Source organism: Asterias amurensis, chromosome 17 (assembly GCF_032118995.1).
Source record: "Asterias amurensis chromosome 17, ASM3211899v1".
Lineage (NCBI taxonomy): Eukaryota > Metazoa > Echinodermata > Asteroidea > Forcipulatida > Asteriidae > Asterias > Asterias amurensis.
Genome location: NC_092664.1, coordinates 7,263,955 through 7,279,620, shown reverse-complemented (window position 1 = coordinate 7,279,620; position 15,666 = coordinate 7,263,955). Strand labels below are relative to the sequence as shown.

The 15,666-nt window shown below is 38.1% G+C and overlaps 1 protein-coding gene across 2 annotated transcripts; it reads left to right on the top strand.

Moving 5' to 3' along the window:
- The first annotated feature begins 2,203 nt into the window (after positions 1–2,203).
- LOC139949729 (uncharacterized) lies at positions 2,204–8,589 on the top strand. 2 transcript variants are annotated; one of them, XM_071948236.1, is made up of 10 exons: positions 2,204–2,288; positions 3,424–3,630; positions 3,811–3,898; positions 4,357–4,414; positions 4,921–5,764; positions 5,926–5,994; positions 6,298–6,351; positions 6,720–6,858; positions 7,314–7,459; positions 7,896–8,589. In XM_071948236.1, exons 2-10 carry the CDS (start codon positions 3,439–3,441, stop codon positions 8,058–8,060), a joined length of 1,755 nt encoding a protein of 584 aa, XP_071804337.1. In that variant the 5' UTR covers positions 2,204–2,288; positions 3,424–3,438; the 3' UTR covers positions 8,061–8,589. The 2 variants fall into 2 exon arrangements, with proteins under 2 accessions (XP_071804337.1, XP_071804336.1); XM_071948235.1 differs by having other exon boundaries at positions 2,210–2,343.
- Positions 8,590–15,666: the final 7,077 nt, after the last annotated feature.

The following is a 15,666-nucleotide window of genomic DNA, read 5'->3' as shown; positions in this document are numbered from 1 at the left end:
GTCACACAGACAGTCACCGGTTACTCGATTTGCTTCAATCTTAGCTAAAATCAATGACCAAGTACATGTTACACAGTTTCTTATACCTGCCACTTTCGTTGAGAACTCGACCGAATGCGGTTTGATTAAATCCCATACGAAAAAAATAATTAAAAAAATATATATATCTATATATATTTTTTGGGGGCGGGGTGGGGTCAGGGACCGTTTTCATTAATTTTTTATCATAAACAAGTGGGTATTTTTTTAAGTGCTATAATTTTGTATCCATTTTTTTAAATAATTATAAAGAATAGGCCTACCTACATTAGGCATCAGTAGAATGTAAAAGTTGAAACGATTACTTGTTGCGGATCGGCCGGTGGTTTCGGATGGGGGCTTATGTTTTTTTTAATGAATTATCCACAATCAAAACGATGGCATTTTCTCATATTATTCCAATAAAATTAGAGCTAATTCACGTATCGTTTCACTCATTAGCTTTACGTTAGTTGGCGGATTGACCTGACCCTAAACAAGTTAATTGAAATTCAGGTTTGATATTTTTCTATTTTTTGTAAAGTGTACCAGGAAGCATGACATGAACCATTTTACATTTTAAGAAACACAATTCATCCCAAACACAACTCAAATGTAGAATATTATTTTTGTCATAAATGATTAATTTGGTTATTGCTAACTCTATCTGGTGCACCGCCCATAAAATAACCCCATCGTTCGACCGAACCACTTTGCTGCAGTGACCCTACTCTGTTTTGTATGAGCACTGGCAGCTTCTTGTCTGGTTGTTTAAAATGGAGTTAAAATGCATACAATGTGGGACTCGAGTAAATGCTTACATTTTTTTAATTGACAACCATTCAAAATATTTGCGCCTTTGTCCAGCTTGAGAGCAACAGGTGGGTGCAATTGAATTGTTTCACTTTTTTGTTTAAGCTTATTGTTGAACATGCTGGGTGCATGGAGGTAGCAATGTGAGCCAATTTTAGTGTTACATCATGGAGGTAGCTAGGCCTACTTGTATGGGGAAGAAATGATACAATTATGGACCCATATATTATGTAATGGAACACCATTCACGTAGCTTAATTATTTCACAAGAACACACATTGTGTTGCATAATCGCAACTTAAAGCATGACAGGGGAAACTTGCCCCCTACAACAGATAATTGTTAGACCATGGAGGAAAGGAAGTTCTTCCTCCATGGTTAGACCATTAATAGCTAGCTTGCAGTGGTCATACAAAACGGTCTAGATAATGATCGAGTCGGCCATCACTCACTTTTTGACCCCACAGAAACAAAGAATTGCACTGACCAGCTCGACTCATGAACTCAGTAATAAAACACTCCGAGAATTATAGTATTTCCAAAGCAGAGGACTCACTTTTACAGATGAAAAACCTCTATATTCATGACATTTTTAAAAGGAAACTAATACAATAATCATCAGCAACGAAATACATTCTATTTTACAAAACATGTTTCCATTAATGTTGTATCATAAACTCACCCCGTATGCCTAATGTCAAGGTCTGAACATTGATGATGAACTCCTCCCCGGCCAAGTAAACCATACTAGGCAACAACCAGCACTTGAAGCATCCACTTGACCGGAATTTAAGGCACCAAAGATGTGACTTTCTCCTCAAGAATTTCGAGGGTGTACATAGTCCTCCTCCATCAGCAAACAAGTTCTCCTTGATCTATAGCAGTCATAGTTTCCTTTTGTGTCCATAATTTGTCTGAATTCGGTGAAATGGGCGTAAACAGACGAGATTTCAAAACCCCAAGACAGGTGAAAATGGCCTGTGTTTCGTCAGTCCCGTGTGCAGACTACAACAACGTTATGGTCAATGTTATTCAAAAACCGCACTTTTCGCACTTAGGCCTAATTGCGGCTTTAACTCCTGCTAAAATTCCTCCGCGTAATATTTAAGACCTTAAAAATCTCTTCAAATGTCACATTAAAGAAAATATAAAAAACAAATTCTTCAAAAGAATTACCTAGAGAGATTATTTTGTCACCGATTTTTCCTTTGCTCACACTTTTAATCAGAATGGTGGATTATTTTCCGAAAATGAGCGGAGGGATTTTGCATGTTGTACGGCTTTTGGAATGTTGTCCGTGAAAACTGGGATTTTATGCGGGGGTGGGGGGGGGGGGGGGGGTGTGGCGTGCCGGGGTCGACGTGCACAAAAGTAAAAATGCTGGTGAAGATTGCAGGGCGCCCCCAAGCTCCGACCTGAGCAAAGGCTAGCTACGTGCGGGTCAGAGTTCACGCATGGTAATGTTGTGTTTATCTCGTTTACGATGTCATGTCGCATGTTGTGATAGTGGTGGTAAGTTAAAATTTCCTTTTTTTTGGGGGGGGGGGGGGGGGGGGGGTGGGGGGTGGGGGGAGGGGGTGGGGGGGGGGGTTAGGGTAAGCATTTATGTGTACTGACTGTTGTAAGATATCAGAGAGCATTGACAATCAATAGGCCTTGACAATATGACATCTGACATGGCATTTCCTGATCTTCGCAAAATACGGACTAAAATATAATTTTCTACCAAAATTCATCCACCCATATGATCGGTTTTCAATTTCAGAAATTCAGATCATCTCGTATAAATAAAATAATTCAATTATTAATTGCATTGGTGCTCGATCGATTCTCCTAAAGAAAGCTACTGGTACTGCTTAGATTTGTGCAAGATCTTGATGTCACGATTAAAAATCAAATCGTAAACTAACTATTGTGATAATGTGAGGTATTGTGTTTACTCTACTAGTAGTAGTAGTACTAGTACTACTAGTACTAGTTCAAAGTTGTAGTTTGAAAAGTTTCTGTATCACTCAGGAGGTGTATCACGCAACCACGTTTTCATTCGATATGAAACAAATTTTCATCAACAATGAGATATCTCTTTTTGTGAGTGAAAAAGTGGTGGCGTGATACAGAATGTTATCTGATAGTTTTGTTACCTTCTAGCAGAAGTACGAGGTTCGTTCCGCTATTGTTTCCACAAAATTTGTTCAGGGACGATAGCAGAACAAACCTTAGCCCAGCTAGGGCTAAACGAACCTTGTTTTTAGTTCTAGGAGTTTGTAACATGATGATGTGTACTGCCTGTGCTGTGTTTAGTTTTAGCTAGTTGCGATATTGTAAACCTCCTCCTGACGCTGTCAGGAGGAGGGTTACTAAGTTTAAGCTTTGTTACTAAAATACTAGTACTACTTACTGTCTGAAGTTACTAGGGCAACTAAGTTTAAGCTTTGTTACTAAAATACTAGTACTACTTACTGTCTGGGAAGGGAAATCAACTGTTTGCACACATTGATTTCTTTCCACATAAAAGTTGCTGTTGATGATTGAAAACTTCCCTCAGATGTTAGGTAGCAAACTAACTGTCTTGACTGTCATCTCACTCCATAGATTCCATAAAGCATTATGTCTGGACTGAAATTGCCGAGGCGTAAACGTCGCGTCTACCAAAAGGTTGATTCACCGTTCCCTATTCCCATTGAATCAATCACCAACAAGCCAGCTTCAAATCAACGATGGTTCTATTACACTGGAGTCCTGAAGGAGAACTGTGTTCTTGTACAACAACAAGGAGATGCTATATTCCTGTATAAGATGGTTAGTATGAAAACTGAGTCTTATTTAAATTTAAGTGTTATGTCAAGAACAAGGATTCCTTCATTCCGTATCATACAAGAGAGGATATTTTGCACATCCCACCCTGTACATGTAAAGTTAGAACAAACTGCTTTTTAGACCTGATTTAACCCTCCCAAAATTTGATATTATTTATTGCAGGGATTCTTTGGGAAAGGAATCTTATCGAAGAGTAAACCCGAACATGAAATCTTCCTCAATTCGTACCAAGGACTCAGAAAGAAAAACTGTAAGTCACTCAGACAGTATCCATATTCCATATGCATGAAGGATTTGAAACTATGTGTAATTCTGAGTAGTGTTGGTCTAAGGAGAACAAGTGTTGGACAACTCAACTTTTCGATCAGTATGCTCTGATCGTCATCAGGAGAAAGGACCCAGAACTTGAGATTGATATCTGAAAAGAGCATCTCAATTGACAGCCACTGCCAGAAACACCAGGACAAACCCCCCTCTCTTTAGCGATTTTGTGTGCATTACACAACACACAAGTGTGAAGACTGGAACTCAAACCCAAACTCTGCTGATCATAAACACCAGAGCGTCTTGTCAACTGGCTTTTTTTTTCTTTTTTTCCGCAACACGCTTGGTTGGGGGGAGGGGAGGGGGTTTATTGTCATAATAAGCAGTCCATAAATTGGGTGATCATAAAAGCCTCGTTATGGAAGAACATTTTTTCTTTTTCAGTGCCCCCAAAGGAGCGCAGATTCCAGCAGCAGCGTTTTCAACAAGTTCGGAAACAGAGGTATGTGCTAAGTATAATACAGAGGCAGGTCTCTAAAATTACTCTGCACCACACGTCAATTATTTAAGAGCTGGGCAGTAAACTTATGACCAAACAAGTCCGGTTCTTGTGTGTTTTTCAGTAATAAAAAAATCGCGAAGGGATGTATCTTGCAACTTGTAATTAGTTTAACTTGATGTTAATGCAGTTAAATGCATGTATTATTTACCCATAATTATGACAAGTAAAATAGATCTTCTTTAGTGTTTATTAAAATTCAAACAGTTTTTATGTTAAAATGTGCAACAAGTTTGGATTTTGGTGTCGTAAAAAAAACCTTGTTGTCCAGTGACACATTTCGAGCTACAAGACCCGAGGTCTTATTGCTGTCCCCCCAAAACCAAAGCCCTGAACAGTGTACTTTAATTGTGGACTCCATGCTTGCTTAAAATGTCTTCTTCACAAGTGTTAACTTTTGAATTGTCATATTGTAGAATAACTAATTCCTCATCCTCTTTCCACAAAAGGTATGAACGTCATTTAAGTTGGCAAAAGCAACTTATTCTTCAGGCTCAGGAAAGAGCTCAGATCAACCGTACAGATCCTTTCACCTCTGACAAAGAGGACCTGACACAAAGACAAGAAACTCATCAAGGAATGGAATGTACAGATCGTGTAGGGACGGTCCATAGCGATGAGGAAGTTTGCAAAGTAGATGACACTGAAGGACAGACCATGGCAGCTAATGATGTAGAGATTGACTTCAACCAACAAAATGATGGCCGTACTACTGATGTTGATGATGCTGTAACTATAGCAACTGATGCTAACCAAGTTGTTGGTGTTGATAGAGTACCAATAATGACTGAATTGCTGCCAATGAATCTAGTTGCTTGTAATGATCAAGTTGAAGCTAGTGTAACACCTCAGACTGAAAGAACTGATGATGTCCGTGGAACCTCTGATGATGTCATTGGAATAGCTGATGATGTCATTGGAACCTCTGATGATGTCATTGGAATAGCTGATGATGTCATTGGAATAGCTGATGATTTCATTGGAATAGCTGATGATGTCATTGGAACAGGTGATGTCATTGGAACAGCTGATGATGTCATTGGAACAGGTGATGATGTCATTGGAACAGCTGATGATGCCATAGATCAACAAACAGCAGACACTGTAACACCTCAAAATGCAAATGCCAGAACTGATGTCATTGGAAAATCTGATGATGTCATGGACAAAATGGACTCTGAGAGAAAAGACTGTGCCTTAGTTACCATGAAAACTGTTGAATCTGGTTGGGAAGAAGGTCTGCCTTGTACTTCGGCCGACAACAATGAAACGGGATCAACGATGGATGCTGAAGTAATTATACTAATTTAATACAATAAATTTTAGTTGAATTAATTTTGTTAGAATGCCTGGTTAGTCTACTGCCCCAAGCATCACAAAATATTCTGCTTACTATTGATGTCATGTCACCCGCTACTAATGGTAATAGCTGATTATCCTTGCTTTTTTTTCAGGACCAGGGATTTATCAGAAAGGACGACCCTTACAAGATTCATGAACATTTGCAGCTCAAACTGGAAGAGGTACGTTTATAAGCAGCTGCTGTAATTTTTATATATAACTCTATGCTGTGCGTTATGCAGTGAAGTGCGCATTTTAGGCGACGCAGCATTAATACACTTAAACCTAACTGCCCACCAACATGGTGAACGTGGCATCAGTCGTCGCGTACAAGGGGTCAATAGCGCCAATAATACTTCTTGGTTATTATAAAAGGTACATATGAGTAACTAGATTAAGAAGCTTTGCAACATTCTTATCTTAATAGATTTCGCACTGGTCGATGTGTGTTATTTATTTTAATGCAATATTTTTTTTTTATGCAGGCTTTCTTCTTGTCTTATGGTTTGGGTTGTCTGTCGGTATTGGATGACAACAAGGTAAGCTGTTTCCTTGATGATGATACTGCAGTAATAATACAAGACTTATGTTTCTGTTTAGAATTTATAAGCAAGTGTTACATCTACCATTCAAAACCATTGGTTAGACAATAGAAGGAATGACTGTGCACTGTGTAGTTGCATTCACCACATGATATCATAATTGCAGGCTGGCATAGTCAAAACATTCAAAACCAAAGTATAACCGATACACTGTGTATATACAATCACCCTAGTTTCTCTATCATTCAAAACTGCAGTGGATGATGTGGAATTGACAGGCAGTTGGAGGGTTTTAAAGATAGGTATAATGACCGTCAAAGGGATACCTAATTTGATAGTGTTCTTTTACTCTCTATTTATTACAGAAAGCTCTTGATCTGACTGAGATGTGGCAGGCATTCTGCTCACGGCAGGAGAACTTTGTGGCTAACTACATCGCCTACCATTACTATCGTAGCAAGGGATGGGTCCCTCGTGATGGGGTCAAATATGGGGCTCATTTTGGTGAGTTGGCAAACCCCTTCTCAGTGCACTGGGTTCTTTTATGTGCGTTACACAACATACATTGTATATGACCAATGTCTTTACTTCCCATCTGAAGGACACAGCAATAATGGACAATTGTCTTGCCTAAAGACACAAATGTCATGACCGGGACTCGAACCCACACTCTGCTGATAAGGAACACCAGAGCTCGAGACGGCACTCTTAACTGCTCGGCATAGACACTCCACTGGGAAGGAATTTAGAAATGTGTACACATGAATTCATTGATATGTGAATGTCTGTAGCCACCTGGAGTTTCAAAGTCTGTCATTGCTTTGCATCTTCAAAATAACACTGCTACTCTATCTTTATAATAGCTATTATTAATAATGATACAAAGTTATTGTATTTGCACTCATGGGCATCTCAAAGCGCTGATTACTTTGTCATACTGTACTTTTATTTCCATGCAGTGTTGTACAAGCATGGACCGCCATTCTATCATGGCAGCTATTCTATAATTGTCAAGATGGTGACTGAAGGATCATGGGATACCTCTGACCCTTTGACCTGGCCGGCTCTATCTGGTATGGATAGAATTACCGAGACGGTTGCCAAGGTCAGTATGCATTCTTTATTTTTCTTTTGTTTATCACACACTAACAGTGTTCAGAGTTGACTTGTTGCTTGCTTATCACAAGAAAGCTCCATTGAAGTATTTGTGAATTGAGCCACCAAATACAGTTTTCAGTGAGTGAGTGCGCCTACATTGTAATTACTAGAGTCATTAAACTTAATGGATGAGCAAATCATCAGCCATGGGTAGTCAGCAGTGTATCTGGCTTGTTCATGATTAAATTGAAAAAAAGTCTATTGTTTGGAAACAGAATTGAACTCATCTTAAGTCCTAAGATTAATTCCAAGTAAGAAATCGACAGATGGAATGCATAATGGTACATGTACGCCGCCACTCCCCTCGGCCTCTCCCTTTTCCTGGCAAACAACTCTCTCAATCAACCCCCGACATTGACTTCTTTCATTTTCTGCCACATCAGGAAGTTATGTTCTGCTACGTCTTGAGGCCTGCCAATCTAAGCGACGATGAGATGACATCTCCAAGATGCATCCCACGCTTCAGAGTCCAAGAGATCTTGATGAGACGCTGGGTTTCATCACGAGAAAGAGATCTTAAAGATCAGTTACCACCTCTTATATCATGAAGAGTTGACGTTAAAGCCACCATTCCGGTCATGTTCCCTGTATGGGTGTGTTCAATAGCAGTCATGGATACGCATTATGAAATAGGGGCCAGGCTTTCTTCCTACCAGCCTCAGTGTGGCAGATGTAATAATATGAGGTGCACACAACTCAAGACATGAAGTTCAATCTTATCGCATTGTACCAATTAGGGCTCAATTTCGTAAAGCTATGAGCAGAAACATGTGCTCAGCTAATTTGTCCGTTAAGCAAAAGTTAGCAGAGAACCAATCACAAAAAACGTACAGTGGTATTTTCAATTATCTTATTTTGGTTGGTAGCAAGATTTTTCTTTGCTGAACATATTTTTGTGCTTAACAGCTTTTGTTTCAGTGTGTGAGAATGCGAGATAACAAACTTTCAGACAAGAAATCCGATTTTTATACAATGATGAGAAAAATCTGACCTTCAGAAAACATACCCGTCTGTTATTATGCTGCCCCCATTGTTGTCTTGTGCCCTGTATGTAATAATAAAAAGCCATCAGTGAATCACATCAATCAAAGCGGTGCCTGACTGTTTTTCCTTTGAGTCTCATTGTGATTAAATTAACTTAGGGAGTACGAAGGGCCCAATTTCAAGGTTCTTCTTACCGCCAAGTTCTGCGCTAACGATCACCATTCTCCGCTTGCAGAGCAAGCACTGAATTGCTCTGCTAGCTGTGTAAGCAAAGATTGCCTAGTAACGTAGATTATGCACATGCACAAGCCAAAATTCCCTGTGAAATGCGCTTGACCATAAGCGCAGAATTCCTTCCTGCTTCTGCAAGCGCCAAATCTTTGCTTTCGGTAAGCAGAGCCATGAAATTGTGCCCAGCTATGATTTTTGGCTCTTGGGGAAAAAGCTGGATAATTTGATTCAGTACAAGGGCTGACCTACACATGTACATACATTGTTTATACAAATGGTGCATGGGCTTTAAAGACACTGGACACTATTGGTAATTGTCAAAGACCAGTCTTCTCACTTGGTGTATCTCAACATCATGCATAAAATAAGAAACATGTGAAAATTTGAGCTCAATTGGTCGTCGAAGTTGCGAGATAATGAAAGAAAAATCACCCATGTCACACGAAGTTGTGTGCTTTCAAAAGCTTGATTTCGAGGTCTAATTCAAAATCTAATTCTGAGGTCTCAAAATCAAGTTTGTGTAAAATAACTTTTTTTTCTCGAAAACTACATTACTTTAGAGGGAACCATTTCTCACAATGTTTTATACTATCAACAGCTCCCCATTACTCGCTACCAAGGGTAAGGGTTTATGCTAATAATTATTTTGATTAATCACTAATAGTGTCCACTGCCTTTAATATTTCAGGCTAAATCACAATTATTTTGACAAGGCAAATACAAAATTGAAAATCAGACTCGAGTAGGAAGAATATCATGGTCTAAAGATACCATACCATAAATAAAGAACAACAGAATCTATGTACTGATGTCATGTGTGGCTACTCTGTGTGTGGCTATGTCCATGGTGTGTCAGTTTGGGAGTCAAATTGCAGTGTATTGACATTTAACGAGCAGATGCAATTTTTTACCATCATTGTTTCACCACGTACATGTAAACTATATTAGCATCAAAACAACAAATTCATAAACATACTTTATCATTTATAAACTTGTTTATTCAAGTACTTAAAAATGAACCCATTTCATAATAATTAAATGTCTTAAGTCACAAATCAGGTTCCATGACAAAAAAAATCATGCCAGAATATTTGGTTAAATAATACCCTGCTTTTTATCATTTTTTTTTACATAATGCAGAAATTCAAAACATAATATTTTACTGTTATGCAATTCATTAAACTACACGGGTAAAATAAAATAACTAAATTTGAAAGTTAATGTCTTTCTGCTAAGAAAATATGGAGGGAACTAGTTAGTCAGTAACAGCTGTGCAATGGAAAACTACAAAAAGGTTGATGCATGTCCTAATACACATTACATTGTACAGTACGAGGCAAAGGATGGAGTCAAAGCAACACCATCAACCACCATGATGCTCTGATTTTGAAGCATTGCATTACACAACTATGTGAGTCAAAGAGAAGATGTCAAAGACACTGAGCTAGAGAGTGGCTAGGGAAGGGTGTGGTAGAGTGATATTGGGGAGAGGTTCCTCTCCCTTGAGGGGGAGGCCCACATACCAATCCCATAGAGGGAGGGGCGACTAAGAGTGATTCAAAGAGATGTTCAAGCATTGAGGTAGAGAGAGGATAGGGAAGGGTGTGGTAGAGTGATATTGGGGAGAGGTTCCTCTCCGTTGAGGGGGAGGCCCACAGACCGATCCCATAGAGGGAGGGGGGACTCAAGGCCCGGTCACACAGGCCCCGGTAACGAGAACGAAAACGATAACAATAAAAATGCACGCCCTTGATTGGTTGAATGAGCGTGGGCGTATTCTGCGTGGAGCAATTCAACCAATCGCGAGCGTACATTTTTATCGTTATCGTTTTCATTCTCGTTATCAGGGCCTGTGTGACCGGGCCTTAAGAGTGATTCAAAGAGATGTTCAAGACGCTGAGCTAGAGAGAGGATAGGGAATGGAGTGGTAGAGTGATATTAAAGAGAGGGAGAAGGGATCAACAGCCTGTCAAGAAAATATACAAGTGATAGGTTCATAGTAATCATATTTCAAAATTTCCAATTGGGATGAAAACAGGTTATCATTTTGTCAGACAAAAAACATCTTCAATTTTCTAAATGAGCACAAGCTGCTTGTGTTTTAGGACAGAGAGAGAACTTCCCGCAACATTCATAAAGGAATTGAAGCCCTTGCTTACAAGCAACAGGGCCTAATTTCAAAGCGCTGCTTAACGGTAAGCAAATTTTCACGCTTACTGTAGCAGAAACATTTGTTAAGGTGCAAGCATATTTCACAGGTTATGGGCGTCCATATTGCGCGTTTTCCATGGATTTACATTGTGACGTCATATATTTTTGTGCGGTAAACATGCCTCGCATAGTAAGCACAAAATCACCCGCTAAGCAGCACTATGAAATTGGGCCCAGGTTACCAACAAACCCAAAACTGCCATGCATCATATTATCAATCTGACTGGTTCAATATAAATTTTAGCCTTGTTGATAACACTTTGTGAGATGAAATAAATAAACAAATAAAAGTAAGCGAAGTCCTTAACATATAATATTAACATATAATATAAGCTGAGGCCATGAGCAAAATTTTCAGAAATGGAAATCAAGTTTCAGAAATCTGGATGCAGTTTTTTTAACCCTGTTAATGATGCTATGTCAGATTTTTGGCCGATTTGACCCCAAAATTTGATTTAAAATTCAATAGGTATTTTGATGGGGGTCGAGAAAGTTACAAGCTTTCATTTGAGCCATAGCTTGAAAAAGTCCGCCAATTATTAGTAGCAGTGAAATAAAGCGCCCGACAATATATCACGTGACCAATTCTTATGTGTTTTATAAGAAATGTTTTAAATTTTTGTCATGGTTCTTGACCATTAAAAGTAAAAGTTTTTTTTTTTTTTTTTTTTTAGAGCGGGTGATACTCTTTGAAATACCATTTGCTAAAAATAATCTATTTTTTAATGTTTGGGACCAAAAATCTGACAAAGCAAACTTAAATAAATAATTCTAAATAAAAAAGTGTATCTGATTGACTAAGTGTACATTTGGTTGTTACCATGGCTTTTGTCATCCAATATACATGTAGATCGTAGTGACTGGTACCCTGTACTGGTAGTGGCTAAATATTCATGGAGCTGCTTTAGCACAAAGTGGCTAATCACAACAAAAATATGCTGACCAGAAGGTGGTAACCAGCCAAAATACAATGTCACCATCTGAGACTGGTATACTGCTCATGTTTGCCGAAGAAAAAATTGCTAAGCAAAATTGTCTGCTTATAAAAAACTGCTCCAATGAAATTGGACAGCCCTAAATTAAGATAAGAAAATTGCATATAAAGAATGGAAATACCATTAACATCATAATCAAACTTGCATAAAAAATACCAACACTTTGATGTGTCACACAGAACAAAAAATACCAAATAAGGAACCAAAGATCTGAGAACCATGGCAATGTCTTCAACGACATTTAAAGTCTCAAAACCTCTGATTTCTTAGAGCTTTTACTTAAAGGCATGGACACATTTGGTCATTGTCAAAGACCATTATTCTCACTTGGTGTATCCCAACATATGAATACAATAACAAACCAGAGAAAATTTGGACTTAATTGGTCATTGAAGTTGCAAGAGAATAATGAAAGAAAAACCCTTGTTGCACACATTTGTGTGCTTTTAGATGCCTAAAAAAGCTTCAGGCCTCATGTATTTGAGTGAAAAATTACTTCTTCCTCAAAATCTACGTTACTTCAGAGGGATCTGTAATCACAATGTTTCATACTATCAACAGCTCTACATTGCTTGTAACCAAGTAAAGTTGTTATACTAAAACTATTTTTTAGTCATGACCAATAGTGTCCAGTGCCTTCAAGCAAGTTTTGGTGCTTAAGTTTTTGCGCAGAAATTTACAGATCTGTGCAGCTAATAAAAAAAGGGCCTAATTTTTTTTGGTATCCTTGCTTGACATATACTCACCTCCACCCCTTTTAACATTACACATTTTTTCCACATGATGTCAACGTATTTATATTACATACAAACATTTACTGGCACACTCAGTTTTAAAACATTACCTACGTGTTGTTTTCATTCTCCAAAAATGATCTAAATATATTCGACATATTTACATACTCAAAATTATGTGTTGTCAAATGGAAGCATTGAGCATAAATACTGAAGACAAACATCTTAATTAAATTGGATGTACATTTTGTGAAATAAAAAATCCCACAGGGCAAGACAAAAAGACTTCTCTGATGAAAAACACTTCCATCAAATTAAACAGTTAACTCTATGACTATAAATCCATCATATTTCAACAACCAATTTTGTTGTAATTTTTACATGTTTGTCTGGTATGACGGAGAGGTTGAGAGATTTAACGGTATTCTTGGTTTTATCATCAATGTGTGTGCCCCCCCTCAGTCACACAGAAAAGGGGAAATAATTGAAGGCACACTACTCAGATGGGATTTAAACCAACAACACCAACATTCTAGAGCAGATCTGATACCATAACCACATGCCATGCAAGCCCAGTGGCGAGAGGCAAGTTTGAATCATGAAAATAGTACAAGCTTTGACAGAACCCTTTCTCAGAGGCCTACGAACATTTATTTTTGCTAGCATCCCTTCTCAGTGGGGTTTGAACCCACAACCTCGGTATTCCATAGCAGGTATCTCAACCACAGACCACCGAACATGCCCAGTGGCGAGAGGCCAGTTTGAATCATGAAAATAGTACAAGCTTTGACAGAACCCTTTCTCAGAGGCCTACAAACATTTCTTTTTGCTAGCATCACTACTCAGTAGGGGTTTGAACCCACAACCCCGCATCGCAGATATCTCAACCACACACCACCGAATAAGCCCAGTGGCGAGAGGCCAGTTTCAATCATGAAAATAGTACAAGCTTTACAAAATTCTCAGAGTCTTACAGGTTCTTTTTTGCAAGCATACTACTCAGGTGGGATTCAAACCCACAACCCAAGCATTCCATAGCAGGTATCTCAACCACAGACCACCGAACATGCCCAGTGGCGAGAGGCCAGTTTGAATCCATAGCAGTGATCTAAAAATTAGTCTGTGTACAAGCCACTTAAAGTTGTGTGATTCAAAGTTGCGTGAAGATAATGAATCTCCTGAAAGAGGACAAAACCCTGTGCATTTCATAAAACAATTCATTGACTTTACTTTGTTACACAAGTCATGGTTTCATTGTGACTAAGATAATTTCAAAATCAAATTAATCCAAATGTTAGTTTTGAAGTTAATCTTTCTTTAATACTGACATGAAATGAGTCCTTTGTCTATATCCTTTTTTATTTATCAATTTCATAAAAGGAATCATTAAAATAATTCTTAAAAGTATAATCTCTCTCAATAATAAAATTGTTACGTACAAGTATTTTGAGTGACATATCTTTGGATACAAGTTATCATTTAAAATAAAGTAAATTTAACCCTGTCATAAAATCTTGCCAGATCCAGTGTTAGGCATAGCTTAACTATGCCATAAAATCTTGCCAGATCCAGTGTTAGGCATAGCTTAACTATGCCATAAAATCTTGCCAGATCCAGTGTTAGGCATAGATTAACTATGCCATAAAATCTTGCCAGATCCAGTGTTAGGCATAGCTTAACTATGCCATAAAATCTTGCCAGATCCAGTGTTAGGCATAGCTTAACTATGCCATAAAATGTTGCCAGATCCAGTGTTAGGCATAGCTTAACTATGCCATAAAATCTTGCCAGATCCAATCCAACAAAATGTAAATCTGCCAAATGCAATCAAGTCTTACATGGCAGTCATAATCAATATAAATACCGTTCATGGTAACCCAATATTACATATTATCTCACCAATAGTATTTATATTTGGCAATCATCTTTATTAAAGCCATTACACACTTTCGGTACTGAAAAAAAAGAAAAAAGTTCACAGATTTACAAATAATTTACAGGGTTTACAGAAGGTAACGGTGCAAGACTTCTCTTAAAACATTATTCCATGAAATGCTTTACTTTTTGAGAAAACATTAAAACAACATCAATTCTCAATAGCTAGAATTACAAATTTATTTCAAACACATGTCATGACACGGCGAAATGTGCAGAAACAAGGGTGGGTTTTCCTGTTATTTTCTCCCGACTCCGATGACCAATTGAGCCTAAATTTTCACAGGTTTGTTCTTTTATAAGTTGTGATACACAAAGTGTGGGCCTTGGACAATACTGTTTACCGAAAGTGTCCAATGGATTTAAGGTCCTCCTATACATCTCCCTTTCATTAATGCTGAAGTTCATAAAAAAATTAAAAATTACTTACATGTACACAATTATACACATACTTTTTCACTAAGTACATGTACCTCATTTCTCTCCAGAGTATCGCCTTTTTTCATCTTTTTTTATCGTCTAGAAGATTTCAATAGATAATGAACTCGAGTTAAAATAGAGTTGTTTATTAAAAACTATTCTTACAGATCTACTGGGGGTTGTTTTCCAACTGTTGTTCAGGAACATGGTTTGGATGGCAACTTTTGAGATTAAGACAAACTCAGAGGGTTGAGTGAAAAAGCGTCCACAACTATAGAGCCTTTTCAAACTATCTAGCTCCGATCATTGCCAAAAGGCACCACAAGTCTTAGCCAAGTTTACTTTAAAAAAAACTTGGTTCAAACCCTGCCCTATGTGAAACAAGGTATTTTTGACAGTGTGAAATCAGCATTGTTTTTTTTGACAGCTTTTGACAGGTTTGTTATTTTATGCATATTTTGAGATACACCAAGTGAGAAGACTGGTTTTTGACAATATCAATAGTGCCCAGTGTCTTTAACTGATGACAGATCTCCAAACACGTTTCTGAATCAGGTCTGGAAAAACAAGCCCCAGGTTACCAAGGAGACGACTGTCAACTACATGACACATTTCAAGACCTGGGGTAAAAATGTTATTTTGTA

Bases quoted from the DNA above. Each gene is read 5' to 3' on its own strand.
- LOC139949729 (XM_071948236.1), top strand. From the start codon at position 3,439: ATGTCTGGACTGAAATTGCCGAGGCGTAAACGTCGCGTCTACCAAAAG. The intron at 5,995-6,297 runs GTACGTTTATAA...TTTTTTATGCAG, and splicing joins TGCAGCTCAAACTGGAAGAG to GCTTTCTTCTTGTCTTATGG. The intron at 6,352-6,719 runs GTAAGCTGTTTC...TATTTATTACAG, and splicing joins CGGTATTGGATGACAACAAG to AAAGCTCTTGATCTGACTGA.